Raw genomic sequence first — 16,701 nt, 5'->3', positions numbered from 1 at the left:
TCAAGGCCTGCCTTTTCAACTTTTTCCATTTTTTGTATTGTCCGCAACAGCCATCGCTAAATTTTGTGATGGTTAAATATTTCCCTAGATTTTCTTGTTTTTTGACTCCTCTATCGGCATTGCATGTATAAACATAGCACTCAATTTAGTTTTTGATACGTCATCTAAGTACTATCAAACAAAATTCAGTATCGAGTTTATTTTGAGAGGGTCTGTACACCCAACTGTGCCTGGTACACTAAGCAATTCGCACATCCAATCTATTTTTTTAACCATTACTTTAATTACAGGTGTTCAGGATTTTTGCATGCGTTAATAAAGCAGTTCAATCAAAACTGTCCTGTAACTCAATTATCCGATAACACTATCAGATAGCAAATCGGAAGTGATATGGGGCACTTGAAAGCGCGTACACATGTAAATTAAGCACTTTTAACTACTGTTTTTCAATATTCCTCATTAATGGTTTTACTCGGCCTCGTTTTAATCCATTAGTTTTTGTTATAGGTTAATAAAGCAGTACGACGAGCAAAACTGGTCACTTGCATTGAAATTTATGTAAACAATCCAATTATACGTCTGTCTCTTACGTCAACCGTCAATTAATACTGACTACTGCGTCAACTGTCCAATAATAAAATTTCTTATAGAAATGCCGTAATTTTTAGTATGAATTAACCGTTTTGTTGTTAAAACAGTTACATTAACGCTTTTTTTTGTAAATTAACCACATAAGAAAACACCAATCGACACTAGTTATTAACAGTTTCACTCTGCCTTTGGCCTCTTTTCAGCCCATGAATAAGTTGGTGCGTCGAAAAGATACACGTAGTAGTAGTGTCCTGTATCATCTTAAGTTCTATGTCCCAAGTTGGCCTTGACCATCTCTCATCTTTGGGGTAACTTGTAGTATGGTCGATGTGAAATGTTTCAGGTCGTTTACAAGGGCAACCCGTATGCGAGTGTAGCGGCCGATTCCTTCAAGCGCTATAATGACGGAGTGCTTTTTGGAGCGAGAGGTTTGACTGCGATGACTGTGCTGTTCTCAGTCTTCTCAGTATTCCTCAACCAGCTCCTCAACAGAATTGGTGAGTCACTGATATCTAATTGATTAAGTTTATTAATCTGCTTGACTTAATTTGCCTCATTGATTAAAAATTGAAATAAGCTCAGTTATCTTGCTCGGCATCCAACTATATTTGAATATTCTAACCATGCTGATTATGTAGCTCGCTTGGTTAAATTTTGTTGCATGTGATTTTGTTTTAGAGTGTAAGTTATTGGCAAGAGTGCAATTTATTTTGTACTGATCATGGGATACAGGTAATGATACTAGGTAGATGAACTAACTGGGTGTTGTCGGTGACAATTGGCCAACATCTGTGGTTCGTTATTGGAAATAGCTCTATTGAAAGCTAAATGCGTTCATATTACGAACACACTTTGCATCATTAGTAGCTTATCAATGCATAAACAGTCTTTGAGTGTTGTTTTTCTTGGGGTACAGGTTTGACACCGCCCACTGCATTTTGATAGCAGAGGAATGTTCATTGCTGGGTTATGATTACATACTGGAAAAGTACAACTGCCTTCAAAATTTTTCCTGTTTGTATTTCTCTAGGGTAAGGTCTTAATGGTAAGTACGTAGACAATCTATCTGATACATTTTGCAATATCACCAAGCTGGGAGCGTAATAAACAATCAATTTATAAACCTAATGTGTGATAATTGCACATCATGTATGGCTAGGATGTTTATTAAAAGAATGAGCTTGCTATTTTTCAAATGAAGGTTATTTTGCCATCGACTATGCTGGATTTTGAAACCGTTTTTACAAGACAACTAAGCTGTGTTGCATACTAATAAATCCTGAAAGCTGCTGTTATTTAGAGAAAATTGTTGTCCTTATTCTCCCGAGTTTTTAACAAGCATAGTTTTTGTCTTAAGCTTAGAAATTTCTGCATAGGTTGTCGAACCATCGTCTGCTTCATCTGTCTGAGTTTCTCCATGTCATTCCTTCTGATCATCCTGGTGCCATGCAAAGTGGTCGCCATTCTGCTCTCTGGCTGTGCTGGACTTATGCTCACATGTGTGTTCGTCACCCCCTTCCTTCTCATTGCTCGTTACCATGACAACCGTTTCCAGGTAAGATTGTTTGTAAAAAAGCCTTTCGATTTTATTTAATGTTGCGCTCGTAATGGCTGAGCGTTTCCCCCGAGCTTTTACTGAATCTTCGTTCAGGGCTCCTTTGTAGTGTTTGAACACTCGAATTTGTCTCAGTAGAAATCTTGGTTAGTCGTTTTTTTGTGTAATAACGATAGCTGAGCGGGTCTTACTCGCCTTTTCTTGACTTTTTTTACAATTCAGAGTTTGAATTGTAGTGGGGCGCTGTCCTTTTAGGACTCGGAAAGCTGTTTGATTTTTCTGTTTTAATAAGACGCGAACAGGAGTAGTAGAGGAGAGTAATATTTTGATTATAATTTTGTTGATATCTAGACTGTATTTGAAACAGGAAATCTTAACAAGGTTTTATGTCAAACTGGCTAATAAATTTTAATAAATTTAAAAGCGGAGCATTGTACAAAAAATTTTCTCATAAGTAATTAATTCATAACAATTACTGACGTTCCCGAAGTTTTTAATGGCTACGTTTTTCTAAATATTGCAAATTTTCATATGCTCTAAAACAAAGTTTGTAGCAATTATATTAGTCCTGTGGTCTTTTTCATGTGATTTTTTTGTCTGACCCATTTGACTTTTTGTCCTCAAAAACGGGATAAACATGCAGCACTCACAGGGCAATAAGTTCTCCTAGAGCCCTAAGCCTTATACTATACTCTAAGAATGCGAACAATTTATAGTGTGAAATGCGGTTCTTGAGCCCCTAAGATTAGTTTCAATTTGCTTTTTCAACTTGTTTAAACACATGTTACATCAATAGTCGTTGACCCTAAAAATTCGAGAACTGATTGGTTTTGGACAATTTTTCTGCATCTTCAGTCCCTTTGTAGCAATTTTTACAAAAGCATTGTACAAAATTTTCTCATAAGTAATCATTTCATACCAACTGCCAACTTTGCTGACTATTCATACTAATTGCCGACGTTGCGACATTTTTATGGCTATGTTTTTCTAAATAATTCAAATTGTTTATGCTCTCAATCGCAGCAATTATATTAGTCCTGTGGTCTTCATAATGAGATTTCTCGCTTGACCGATTTTTTGCCCGAAATATTTGACTTTCTGTCCTCAAAACGGGATGAAAAGGTAGCGCTCGAAGGACAAAACGTTCTCTTAGAACCCTAAGTATTAGACTATTCTCTAAGAATGCGATTCAACAAAACTGTTTTGAGGAGATTCAACAAAACTTTTCTTAAAGTGTCTAGGGTGGTTTTCAATCTTGAGAGTTTGGGCCCCCTCAGTCACCCCCCCTCTCCATCAGCCCCCGTCTTTTTTCATTTTTTGATCTCTGTATAAGACTCGGTTTTACTTCTGTGGTCTTTTTTAATGCAATTTTTCGCATGACCAAGTTTTTGTCTGACACTTGACTTTTCGTCATCAGAAACGAGTTAAACAGGCAACATCCTGAAGGTATTAACTTCTTTTTGAGCTTTTCGGCTTACTAGATGCTCAACATGCGGTTCACCAAAACTGTTTTGGAGACATGCAATTAATGGTGCGAAGTGCGGTTCTTGAGCCCCTGAGATTAGTTTCAATTTGCTTCATTCAACTTGTTTAAATACAAGTTAAATCAATAGTTTTTGACCTTAAAAAATTCGAGAACTCATTGGTTTTGGACAATTTTTCTCCATCTTCAGTCCCCTTTTTAGCAATTTTTACAAAAGCATTGCACAAAAATTTCTCATAAGTAATCATTCCATACCAACTGTCGACTTCGCTGACGTTTCATACTAATTGCCGACGTTGCAATTTTTTCATTGCTATTTTTCTAAGTATTGCAAATTTTTTATGCTCTCAATCCAAGTTTATAGCAATTATATTAGTCCTGTGATCTTCTTAATAAGATTTCTCGCTTGACCAATTTTTGCCTGAACTGTTTGATTTTCGGTACTCAAAACGGGATAAAAAGGTAGCGCTTGAAGGGCAAAACGTTCTCTTAGCGCCCTAAGCTTTTTACTACACTCTAAGAATGCGATCAATAAAATTGTTTTGAGATAATTTGTGTTGTCCAGGGCGGTTGTTAATCTTGAAAGTTTGGTCTCTCTCAGTCACACCTCCATCAGCCCCCCGTCTTCGTCTTTTTCATTTTTATTAGCTCTGTTTGAACTCAGTTTTACTTATTTCACGTGAAGCAATGTTGATAAAAAGCTTTCAAGTGAAGTTTGAAATAATTATATTTGTCTTGTCTTCTTTTTTAATGGTTTTTTTTTCATATGAGCGAATTTTGGTCTGACACTTTTGACTTTTCGTCATCAGAAACGATTTAAACAGGCAACATCCGGAAGGCATTAACTTCTCTTATGCGGTTCATGGTTCACAAAAACTTTTGGAGATATACTATTTACGGTATGAAGCGCGGTTGTTGAGCCCCTAAGATTAATTTTAGTTTTTTGCAACTTCCTTCAGAACACGTTAAATCGATAATTTTTGATACAAAAAATGCGAGAACTCATTGGTTTTGGAGAATTTTGTATCTTCAGTTCTCCCTTCTAGCAATTTTTACAAAAGCATTGTACAAAATTTTTTTTAAGTGGTCACTTAATACCAATTGCCGACGTTGCTGAGGTTTTCTTTACTAATTGCCGACGTTGAATTTTTCAATGGCTATGCTTTTCTAAAAATTGCAATTTTTTTAATGCTCTCAATCCAAATTTTTTTAAGCAATTATATCAGTCTTTACGGTCTTTTTGATTCGATTTTTCGCCTGACTGATTTTTTGTCTGAGCCATTTGATTGTGTTTTGTCCTAAGATGTTTTTTTATCTGTATGTGAAAACGCTGTATGTGAAGATGTTTTTTTATCTGTATGAGTAATGAGTGATCTGAATGATTACACTAGTGATATAAACGAAGTTATGAATCTTCATATATAGTAGATTTTAAGACAGGCCACTAAATTTTTAAGTGCAGTTTGGGTTCTGACTGTTTTTGTTTCTTTTTGTTGCCTTACCCTTTAATATCAGAGTCATAATACGTCAATAATGAGGCACGTCTTAATCTAATTTTCCTCTTTAATTGATAGCTGAGCTAAGATATAAAAATGTTGGCATTTAATTTATTGATGGTTTTGAATTTCAGAAGAGAATCCTTTTAGTTCTCTTAGTTTTTCAACTTTTTAAAGTATATGTTTAAGCAAAAAATTTGAAAATTTGAGATTTCATTTATTTTGGCAGTTTTTCAACTTCAGTTAGCCCTTTTATCAGTTTTTACAAAAGTTAGGTACAAATTTTTTTTGGTATAATTAATTCATACCAATTGCCGATGTTGCGGAGGTTTTTAATTATGGCCAGTTTTTTTCTTAAATATTGAGAGAAAGTTTTTTTGTGAAATTTGCCGATTTTGCAAAATTTTTCTGGATTTCTTCTAGTCATGTCATTTTTGTACAATTTTGTAAGGTATTGGGATAGCTGCTCATTAGAGAGATGAAATTTCGGTTATCAGGGAAATGATTTTAATATACTTTAGATTCTTTCTATTTCATGTTTATAAGCTGCGTACCGGACTCAGTCTAACTTCTAGACCGTATGAACAAGAACGCCTAGCAAGCTGAGAATAATGAATTGTTAATTGAGATACTTAAAATGGGATAGATGTTGATTTCTGGATCTCGTCTCTTTGTTTTGCAAAATCAGTTGCTTACTTGTTAAAATTATCATTTCACATGGCGAAAAATCGCATTCAATTTGATCTAATGTCTGTCGTTCCATTTGTTCTAGTATTCATTCAAGTGAAAGTAAGATATTTGATCTCACTGGTATTAACCATTTTTTGTTCAGTGCTTTCCTTTTAAGATTCTATCAAAGTCTGAATTACAGAATATGAGCTACTAAATTTGATAAATGCGATTTATATAGGTATTAGTTTTAATAGCGCGTATATGCTGGTATCTACATTGATTTATTTTGTAGACTTTAACACTACCTGTTTTCATAAAAATTTTGTCCATTCATTATATTGCAATTCCGGATTGTCTTTTTTAATACAATTTTTCGCTTGAACGATTTCTTACTTTTGATTTTTCCTCCTCAAAAACAAGATAAACTGGTAATGTATGGAGGGCTTTAACTTCTCCTAAAGTCTTTCTTCTTACTAGATTCTAAGTAGACGTTTAGCCAAAATTCATGGTGTGTAGGGTTGTTCTTGAATTTGAACCCCTTCACCTCACTTCAGGGCCACTCCCAAAGAAATTAAAGGCAGTCTATCTTCGGTTGAAATGGTGGACAATTGAGACACGAGCCTCCTTTTTATAGCTGGGAAGCAGTACGCTGAGCGGAGCTATATTGCGCTGCTCTTGGTTTTTACAGAAACAGGAAATGGAGCGAAAAAGCGAGTGTTTTTGTGGCTTGAATTTTTTTCGCTTTAATTTTAAAGTAGAGTGAGAAAACGGTGTTTGAACAAACATTCGCTTTCTCGCTAGTGATTTTTTGTTCACATGCGGCAATTTACTTTGATTTTTACTGTTTTTTCGATTTTTTGGATCGGATTTTTTTAAATGGTTTTCCCGATCCAATCTTAGTTCAGTTGAACCAAATTTCCATTTCTCGCTGGTGGTTTTTTGTTCACATGCGGAATTTTGACATTGATTTTCTGTTTTTTTTTAATTTTTTATCTGATTTTTTTGGGAAATGGTTTTCCCAATTCGCTTATACTCCATTCTAGGTCTAATATTTGTTCAGTCAATGAAAATTCTTTGAATTGTACGCCAGGACTTGTCCTGCTATGTTTTTTGTTTCGTCGTCTGACGCTCTTTTTCGTTTTACATTTGTTCACACAGCAAAGCTGAAAAAATAAAATTTTCTGAATGACTTCTTCCTCTCACTAACGGCATTTTCGCGCGTGTAGTCATTTCTCAATCGCTCTAGCAAAAGTTTTTAAGTTATTTGCGTAATTAGATTTGGATCATACATGACTTAACTCACTCAATAAAATGACTTTTGCACTTTAAAAACTTAAGTTTAATTTGAATTTGTTTAAGGTCAAAGAAACTCATATGTGCAGTAAAGGTCCCTAATAAGAGGTTTCTGCGGAATGACTTTGAACAAGCTTTATTAATTTATCGCTGAATGTTTTTTACTTAGTTTTTTGAGCGGCGTCGATTTTTTTCAATTTAGATCTGTATCTGTTTTTATCTCTATTATATGGCACGCAGGTCTATTCTTTCTCAGCTATTCTGGCGATCTGTCGGCTATGTTATGGTAAATAAGCTGTTTGCGAAGTACTTGTTGTATGAATACAGCCGTAAATGGCCAATTTTAATTGCTATCGATCAAAATTAGAAACAATATTGAAAACGTGTCTTTTTTAATGCCAAACCTCTGCTTGACTTTTTTTACTTTTAGCTAGGACATTTCGCTTGGGTGATTAAAATTAACTTTCCGTCGTCAGAAAGGGGTAAACAGGTGAATCTCGAGAGCACTAGATGTCGGAACATGTGTCTGAGTGCTTTAGTGGGCTCTAAGTGTACGATTAAACGAGGCTGCTGATTAAGCAGAACATCAGGGCGTGAAGGGGAATTTTGAATTGATATAGTCCTGGGACTCATTCCCTCGTTCTGAGCCACCATTTTTGTCCCCCTAACCCCCAAGGCACTGCATCATGGCGTAAGCCTAAGCTTGCCACAACCAAACAAGCTAAAACCTTGCTGTTCTTCCGAGAGGAAAAAAAATTATACTCCTGTCCTGAGAGTATTTGTTTTCAAAAATAGCTAAATTTGGATTTTACGCTATTCATATTAATGTCTTATAGCTTGTCTCATTAACGATTTGTGTCGTCGGTTGCTAATGAGGACTAAAGTAATCTCATTTTTTGATAGGAATTTTTTGCTGTTGGTTCTCGACTTTTTTTTATTCGTTTTACGAAATAATAATCAAATTTTGAATGTGTTTTCTTACTTAGTTTCATTAACCACAGGACTCTTAGATTGCTAATGCGGTGTAAGTGGATTTAATTAATGAGTTCTTAGCAGTGGTCTTAATGATGTTATCACTATTTTTGCTTTAAAAAATATTGATTTTTTGGGTCTCGCCGCTTTTGTTGCTTTTCTCGTGGGCTTGTTGCTCAGTCTCAAAAATAACGGTTCTCATTGGACGTATAGTGAGGCATAATTTTGATAAACATATTGGCTTTATCTTCTACCTAATTATATTACTAATAGCCGCCGTCAGCCTTTCAACGGCTATTATTTAAGCGCTCTTTTTCTAATTCGCCTGGCCTTTTGATCACGTTTTTCGTTTACATATGTCACGATTTTCACGCTTGACTTCTGACTTACCTCATTCACTGTTTCCACTTAATGGATTTTAAATTCTTTCACGCATTGAATTACGCAATGTAGTGAATACGGCCATTGTCAAAAGAGCAAAAGCAAAAGAAACGGGATGAACCGATAAAGCCTGGTCATTAAGTCATAGTGCATTAGGTTATCGAAGTTCATTAGTGCTATTGGTAGCTTATACTACTACTAAACTGAATAGCTTTCAGTTTAGAAGCTGAATTAAGCGTAGTTTTAGAATCTAACTGAAACTGCAGACCGAATTAGAACATTTTTTGAAACTCTTTTTTTTTGTTTTAATACCGATGTGCGTCAACGGCGGCTATTTTCCGGCAATCTGCCGGCTATGTTTTACTTGGATACCAATTGTTTCTGAAAGGGTTTTAGTGAATTTTGAATCTTGGCTTCATTTGCTGGTCTTTTTACAACTTCCTCATTATAGAACTTGTAAAAGATGTTTTATGGTCTCTAATATATTGTGTGCCGTCATTAAGGGTTTTGGTATGAAATGATCTATATTTTGTTACTTTGACGCGACTTATTTTCGAAATGATTAACCCTAACCCATTCGAACACTAGTTTTTGGGGAAAGATTTAATTGTTTATTTTGTTTTATTGCGCATATTGGTTCAACTGCTTTGTTGACATAGTGTGATGTTGCTGGAAAACGGTTGATATTCAGGTCATTAAGTAGTTCGTTAGATTGTATTTCAGGCCTGGTCCTGCAATGGTTTTTGAATTCGTGTTTACCTTTCTTTTGTGTGACGTATGTCACCACTTTCACGTTTGGCTTCTGCCTTACCTCAGTTGCTGTTTCAACTGAATGGAATTGAGAACTTTTTGCAAATACTTTTCAGGCCAAAAAGCTAAAATATTAGAAACGGATAAACCAAGAAACCCTAGCACTTAGAGTTAAGGTGCAAAGACTTAGTGCATTAGTTCATAAAAGCTCCTTAGAATATACTGTTAATTGCCATTAGAATTGAGCTTTGTTTCTAGGCTTTTTCTCTCTGGACCAGTCTCCTTGATAACATTAAATAGGGGGGGGGGGGGGGGGGGGGAATCTGCCAATACGTCTGCTACATCTTTAGGCGAAAGAGAATTCATTTGGTCTGGAGCGAGGCCTGGGTACAGACATTGCTGTGGCTCAAAGCATGGTGTTTGCAGCACAGTTGACAATCTCACTGACTAAAGGACCAATCCAACAGCTGTTCTGGAACTACCAGGGCACCTGCATGCTTCTAGGATCAATCTACTGTCTTCTGGCAGCCATTGTGTCCCTCAGAATAGACTACGCTGACTTGTAGACACATACATACTTCCACAATTACCATCTTTATCTTGTCACACCACACAAAGTCAATCTCAATTTCGTTGCTAAATTGTTGTTGTTTCAAAATTTTCGTATTTTAAATTAATACACTTGGTTTCACAAATAATGGAAAGAGCTGGCGCGGTAGGATTGTTGTGTGTACATTTAAACAAAGAAACTTTGAGACAAAACACTTGTGTTCAAAGCCGTAAAAAACTCAAAGCCCTCTTTTAAAATTAGTTAACCAAGTTTATTCAAAACTCTGCTCAATTGGCTCAATTGATTATGAAGTAAGTAAGTACCTTATATATTTCCCTCAGCTATTATATCTATTTAACATAGTATATTTATATTTGATGTATAAACGAATGACAAATTAGCTTATATACAAATACTCGCAATTTGATGCCAATTAAATTCTCACTGTCTTGTCAAAATTTTATTGGAGACTAAAATTACGCTAGTAGTAATAAGGGGAGACAACGGGGGAGACGGACATTTTGAGCAACGTCACTTTTGCAACGGGGTGGGACGCAAAATTTTTTTTTGACCAAATACCAAAATGGTCCCCTGTTTTTTGGCCGAGATGCAACTTTTGAAAAAAATTTTGTCCCTCTCATATAAGGGGGGGTCAAAAAAATTTGCAAGAAATTTTGAAAAATGGGATCTAAAAATTTTTCGTCAGTTATGTCGTTCAAAAATACCCAGCAGAAGGTAGTTTTGATCTACCGACCTCTGGGTTATGGGGCCAGCGCGCTTCCACTGCGCCATCCTGGTACAATACAGATTTATAGATCAACACACATACATACACATACGTGCATATATACAAACATACATACACAAATATATACAAACATACATACATACATACATACATACATACATACATACATACATACATACATACATACATACATACATACATACATACATACATACATACATACATACATACATACATACATACATACATATATACATAAACAAGGATAATTTAACTGACCTGCGCCTGGACGTTCAATGTAACATAAACAAGGATAATTTAACTGACCTGCGCCTGGACGTTCAATGTAACAAATGCTATTTTCTAAAAGTAACGGAGGAGAGAATTTAGAGATCATGTTCAAAAATGTTCAGTGGCTTAAACACTTCAGTTATTTCAGACAAATAACTGACCAATCAGAGTGCAAGACTTGAATCAAAATTGACAACGCATCAGAGCTGAATAAATAAACATTCACAGTACATGGCAATGCATTGAGTGCAGATTTAGTGATGAAAACAATTGGAATAAATGTCAATAGGCTTATACACGACAAACCCATATCCCCTTGGGGTGATCTAAATTTCAATCAAGTATCACGCCGTCAATTATATTTTGTAGCGGCTTGTGCCCTATTAGATCCAAAAATTGACAGAGAAATAGCACTTAAGTTCAGTCCCTACGGTGGTTTAATTGGAGTTAACAATTCACGACTATACCCTTTATTAAAACATAGCAAGGTTTTAGGACTTCATGCGGCATTGCACGACGCAACAGGCTTCGTTAAAGGTTGTAGAAACAAAGGCTCTGGATATGTTTAGGCCTTCCGTCACTCAGCAGTGAATTATTGCCTATTTTGACATTTCAGAGAAACCCTCCTCATTCTATCAGTTAAAATTTTTCATTGACAATTATTTCAAGAATTGGAATGCAAGAAAACTTTGGGAGCAAAACCGCAAATATTGTTATTCCTAATCTCGAAGATTGAAAACTAGAGTAAACTGGATTCATTATAAAAGAATTCAGCTCGTGTTCAAGTTATTACGATATAATGTTTTCAAACATCCAGTTAGTTTTACCGATTTACCCGCACACGATCGACGAATTGTTTTATGGTTGAGAAACAACTTACATGATCTTGATTGAGATAACGGTGATATACCTTATTGCGACTTGAAAAATGCATGCTGGAGAATTTGTTCTTATTCCTCGTCAGATGTATACAAAAGATCAACCAGACGTTTCACTCCTTCTTAGCAACAAAAACGTTTTGGATAAAGCAAAACAAATATCTCTTCTTCAGAGAAACAAACCCCATCACTACCCAATATAACTCAGCGGGATATGGAACAACAGATGCAGAGGTGAAAGAGGAGGAAACAAGAGAGAGGTCAGTAAAAATAAATGAAAAAAAAACTCAAATTAATTCAGCAATTACTAGGAGACATTAAACATTTAAAAGGATCAAATCTTGGAAAAGCTAGCCAGATACTGGGTTAAATACTAAAATCTGATTAGTTCTCATTCGATGCAAAAAAAAATTAATTGATGAATCTGGCACTGAACTACTTGCCGCTGACTTTCTTTACGACCTACAACAGCCAACCAAGAAACTAACACTCGATTATTGTAAAGTACTTGCATTACTAGACATCAGTGGTCATCTCACCGCCAACACATCTGCAAAACAGGTTCTCCTTCTGTCACCCGAGGATAGATTTACAATCTTGGAAGACAACCAATCAGAATTTGAAGACACGAGCACAGGAATCCGGAGAAACGGTAAAACAAAAGCTGCTTTCAACTATGAGGGCAGCCTTGAAGAAGAAGAAATCGAACCAACCAGCTCACGGAAAAATTACTTACTACGACCCTAAACAATTGAATAACCTTTACACAAAAGCTAATGCAGCTTTCGGAAGCATAGCAAATTTAAAAAACGCAAGCGGTCTAAGTCGAGAAAGAGTTTTGAACTATCTTCAACCAATAAGTCCATCCACAAAATATCAACAGTTTAGAAAAAAGTTTCCGAGACTCATAGTTATTTCATACAGAATAAACGAAACTTGGTCCATTGATTTAGCATACATAGATAAATTTGCAGAATATAACAAAGGCTTCAAGCACTTATTGGTAGCTGTTGATGTTCTATCTTGTTACCTGCACGAGCCAATTAAAGGAAAAATTGCAACTGACTGCGTTGAAGCGTTCAAAAAAATGATAAAGAGCAAACAACAAGAAAAAATGTGATCTGATAAGGAACAGATTTCATAGGAGTTTTCGAAACAATTTGCGGTAAGAAAGACATTCACATATATACAACTGAAAACGAAACCAAGTCGGCATTTGCTGAAAGGGACATTAGATCACTCAAAAACATTATAAACAAATTTCTGAAAGAAAAACTGACATGGACTTTTATAAAAGATTTACAAAATTTTGTAATTACAATTAACAGCCGTCTTAAACGAGTTACAAAATTAGCCCCTAATAAACTTTTCAAAAGGCACAAACCATTAATAATTTCCTTAGCTCTGAACAACACAAAGTCTTACAAAGCCAAGTTTAAGTAGGGTGACCTAGTGCGCATTGCAAAACCAGAAGACCAGGAAAAGGATACACGCAAAACTTTACCAACGAAGTAATTGCAGTGTTCAGAGTTGCCATATTAAGTACACCAATTTATAATCATGTGAATGCAAACAACTTAAAAATTGAATGAAAGTTTTACGAGCCCGAGCTAGTCAAAGTAATTGTGTTAGTTACCGCGGACTAATAAAATGATTGGCCACAAAGTATTCGCAAATAGACCTAATATCCACAGCCTCAATGGAAAATTTTGATAAAAAAAAATCCCGTAACCAGTTAGTTCAACCGCTTATGTGGGAAGGAGAATGGCAAGTAGCTTTAACTTCAATATCCTTTCCATCAAATATCAACAACGTCAATTCAAACCAGATAGTGGTTTATGTAAACCGATGCCTCACATCAGCGTAAAGAACACCTCAGAAAAATTCTTAAAATTATTTACATTAGCTTGGATCAGCTCATGAAGGAAATTGTGCGAATTGCTCATTTGAAGCAACTTGATTTTAGTTTTGACAAAATTAATCAAAAACTGGTTGAACAGTTTTGGGGCGAATGAAGTTTTATCATTTAAAAACAAAGAAGATCCAAGTATTCTCGGCTTCAATTGTACAAAAGACAAATCTCATGATGGCTACATTCATATTGGATACAAATCAGACAATGTGCTCAATAGACACCAAAGCCATTTCCCAGTTGACATTACTTGCGGCCCCCAATTAATTTCTGTCTTCATAAACATCATAGAATATCAGATTATTGATGACGTGAGAGCCCCGGTTGTTAAAATCATTGAGTCCAAAAGACGCTTGCGAAATGGCAGCATAAAAACTGTTATACCTATTCATCACCAGACATTTACAGTTCTGGATTACAAGCCCATAATTTCTAAGAAAACTCAAAACATTAAAGTGGAGCTGAGAAATGAAGCCGGAAAATTTGTTCAAATTACGGGTACAGTTAAAGTGATAGTGAGCTTGAACTTTCAAAACAAATCAAGTGAAATGTAAGCCTTTTACAGTAACTAAGAATCTCAATCGATGCCCCATTTCTTGGTCATTATCGTCAAAGAGAAAGTGGTTTTGAAGCCCTTGCCGCAGGTACTGGAAATGTTGCCTTTCCACTGGCAAGAAAAATTATAGGGCCCGCTGCGAAAAAACATAGCTGAGAACTTTTAGTGCAGGGCGCACCTGAATCGGTAGAAGTAGCAACAAAAAAAAGTCGGCCAAGCAATTGTTAAAGAGCAGAGTGGCAAAAACAGCTCGAGAACAAATTGGCGGATCGCTCCAATCGCGCATAAGAAAAGGGCCGGCAAGCTATTAGACTTCGAAGACAACTGTATCTAAACCTTGAATCTGCAAAAAAAACGTTCACCTCGAAAAATCACTTCTCGAAAACAACAGCCAATGAAACGAAAGTTGGCAAAGCAGGCGTTGAAAAGCACGGTTGCAAAACAGCCCGCAAACAAATTGGTGGTTCTTTCCATTCACGCATAACACGGGGCCGGCAAGCGATTAAATGTCGAAGACAACACTATGCTAAACCTCGAACCTACAAAAAACTTTCCACTAAAAAAATGATTTTTAATCAAAACTACAACCAAGAAGGAGTCGACTGGATTTTTTCTCGAGAGTGAAAAATGCGAACTAATTTCATAATACCCTCAGAAGCCACTCACAACTCCTTGGACACATTTGAAAAACCGCCTTTGCTGGTTAACTTTGACCAATCATTCGAGCAAAAAAAACTGGACCACTTTATTCTGACTCTGGATCATCGCTTAAATTGGAAGTGGTAGGCGATCGCAACAATTTCATAGATCTGCAGAAACTTTTTTGGGAAGTAAAATGTCGAATACAAAATTCTGATGGAACTGATTTGCGATATACCGCTGGTGATAAAACCGCCACCAATGCCGGATCTTTTGCCAAAAATTTTCTTTACTCATTGTTCGCTGACTGCACTTTTTCTGCGCATGGAATAAAATTTTCCTCAGCTAGTGGACATTATGCTCATAAAAGATTTAATGAAACAGAATTTTCACATGAAACCGATGCAAAGAAAACCTGGTTAAATTTTCAAGGTTACCAGTATGACCCGAATCCCGGTGGCATTGCTGCAGCGTCAACAGATGCAAGGCAGGAAGCTTTTGGAGAATCAGAACAAATGACTTTATATAGAAAGCGCGCTCTTGATTTCTTTTCCTCTGAAAAATAATTAGAAAGTGTGTTACCTTAAAACTTTTCTTCCAAAGGTCAAAAGATGATTTTGTTACGGCCAAAGATTGCAAAGTGAAAATTGATGAAGCCAACTTATTTGTTAGCAAGTTGAAAGTGTCAGACAATGCTGTTGAAGTTATTGAAAAAACACTCACGAAAACTCCCGCAATGTGCCGCTACAATGAAGTGATAACGATGACTTTCCTTGCAACAACAGGCCAACAAAATTGGAAGCATGAAGATATTTTTACAAAGGAACCAATTAGGCTACTAATAGTTGCATTGTGCATGAGCAATGCATTCATTAGAACTAAATAATAATCCATACCACAACCCAAAATTTGGTTTGAGTAAAATTACAACAGTACCGAAACGGGTTTGCAGCCTCCGGCACACCAATGTCAACAAGCGATATAAAACGCCTGTATTACAGCACAATGAGTGCATTAGCATATGTTGAGAACGGTCATGGAGTGCCACTAAAAGAATTCGCTCGACATTTTATAATGGTCTTTGACATAAACTAGCACGCAAGAGGCGACACAAGATTTTTTTCATTCCTCGCTAACAAACTCATCAGTATCTTTCGATTTAAAATTTGATGCAGCTTTGACAAATAACATTGAAATTTTCTTCCTGGGAGAAAAATCATCTACTGTTACATTGACTCTGCAAGGATTGTATCCAAAAATGTTCTACCAATGAATGCTTGTTATTTGGATGAAGACCAAATTTATATTCAATTGCAAAAGTGCAGGCATCTCAGTTTCAAATTTCCAGGTGTTTAAGCCACTGACAATTATCTCCTCGACTTACCAGTGAACAGTTTTATCATTGTGAATGCTTGGCGAGCTGATTCTATCTGTTCACCTGGGGTGATAAATGCGAAACAGTACGCATACACGGTAATATACTTTGCCGACCCATTAGCGCTACATTTGACTACCTACAGGGATATTTTCTCTAGCTTGCAGCAATGTGCTGATTTCACAATGATGATAGACAAAATGGAGCACAGAAGAGATATTCAATCTCCCCTGCAATCAGCAGACGCACAACTGTGTTGTTTTTTTGCATTTACATTGCACAATATTTTTTCAGTAGTAAATTTTCATTTGTTTCCGATGTAAATGAATTGCAATGGCTAAAATTTGTAAAATATATGGAGTGAAAATTAATTAAATTTTCGTCAATACAACAATCCTTAAACACCAGAAACTTTACACAACTGAAAGTTTACGTGAAAGTCTGAATTCTCTCGTACAAAACTCACTTTTCCACACAAAAGCATATCCATAAATTGATAGAGAGTTGATGGATGTCCACCGAGCTTAAGTTGACAAAACCTTTTAAAAATTGCATCCGG

The 16,701-nt window shown here is 35.9% G+C and overlaps 1 protein-coding gene across 14 annotated transcripts in view; it reads left to right on the top strand.

Annotated features, from left to right (window-relative positions):
• The window catches only part of LOC142339667 (membrane-associated transporter protein-like), a 38,554-nt gene extending 28,368 nt beyond the window's left edge, over window positions 1–10,186 (top strand). For all 14 annotated transcript variants that reach the window (XM_075389875.1, XM_075389879.1, XM_075389873.1 and 11 more), the window contains exons 5-7: window positions 935–1,088; window positions 1,968–2,146; window positions 9,544–10,186. In XM_075389875.1, coding sequence (XP_075245990.1) covers window positions 935–1,088; window positions 1,968–2,146; window positions 9,544–9,759 — 549 coding nt within the window. In that variant the 3' untranslated portion in view covers window positions 9,760–10,186. The remainder of the gene's footprint in view (window positions 1–934; window positions 1,089–1,967; window positions 2,147–9,543) is intronic.
• The last annotated feature ends 6,515 nt before the right edge of the window (window positions 10,187–16,701 follow it).

This window comes from Convolutriloba macropyga, chromosome 5 (genome assembly GCF_964194025.1).
Source record: "Convolutriloba macropyga chromosome 5, txConMacr16.3, whole genome shotgun sequence".
Taxonomy (NCBI): domain Eukaryota; kingdom Metazoa; phylum Xenacoelomorpha; order Acoela; family Convolutidae; genus Convolutriloba; species Convolutriloba macropyga.
Note: the sequence above shows the minus strand (reverse complement) of the source record. Positions and strands in the feature narration are given on the sequence as shown.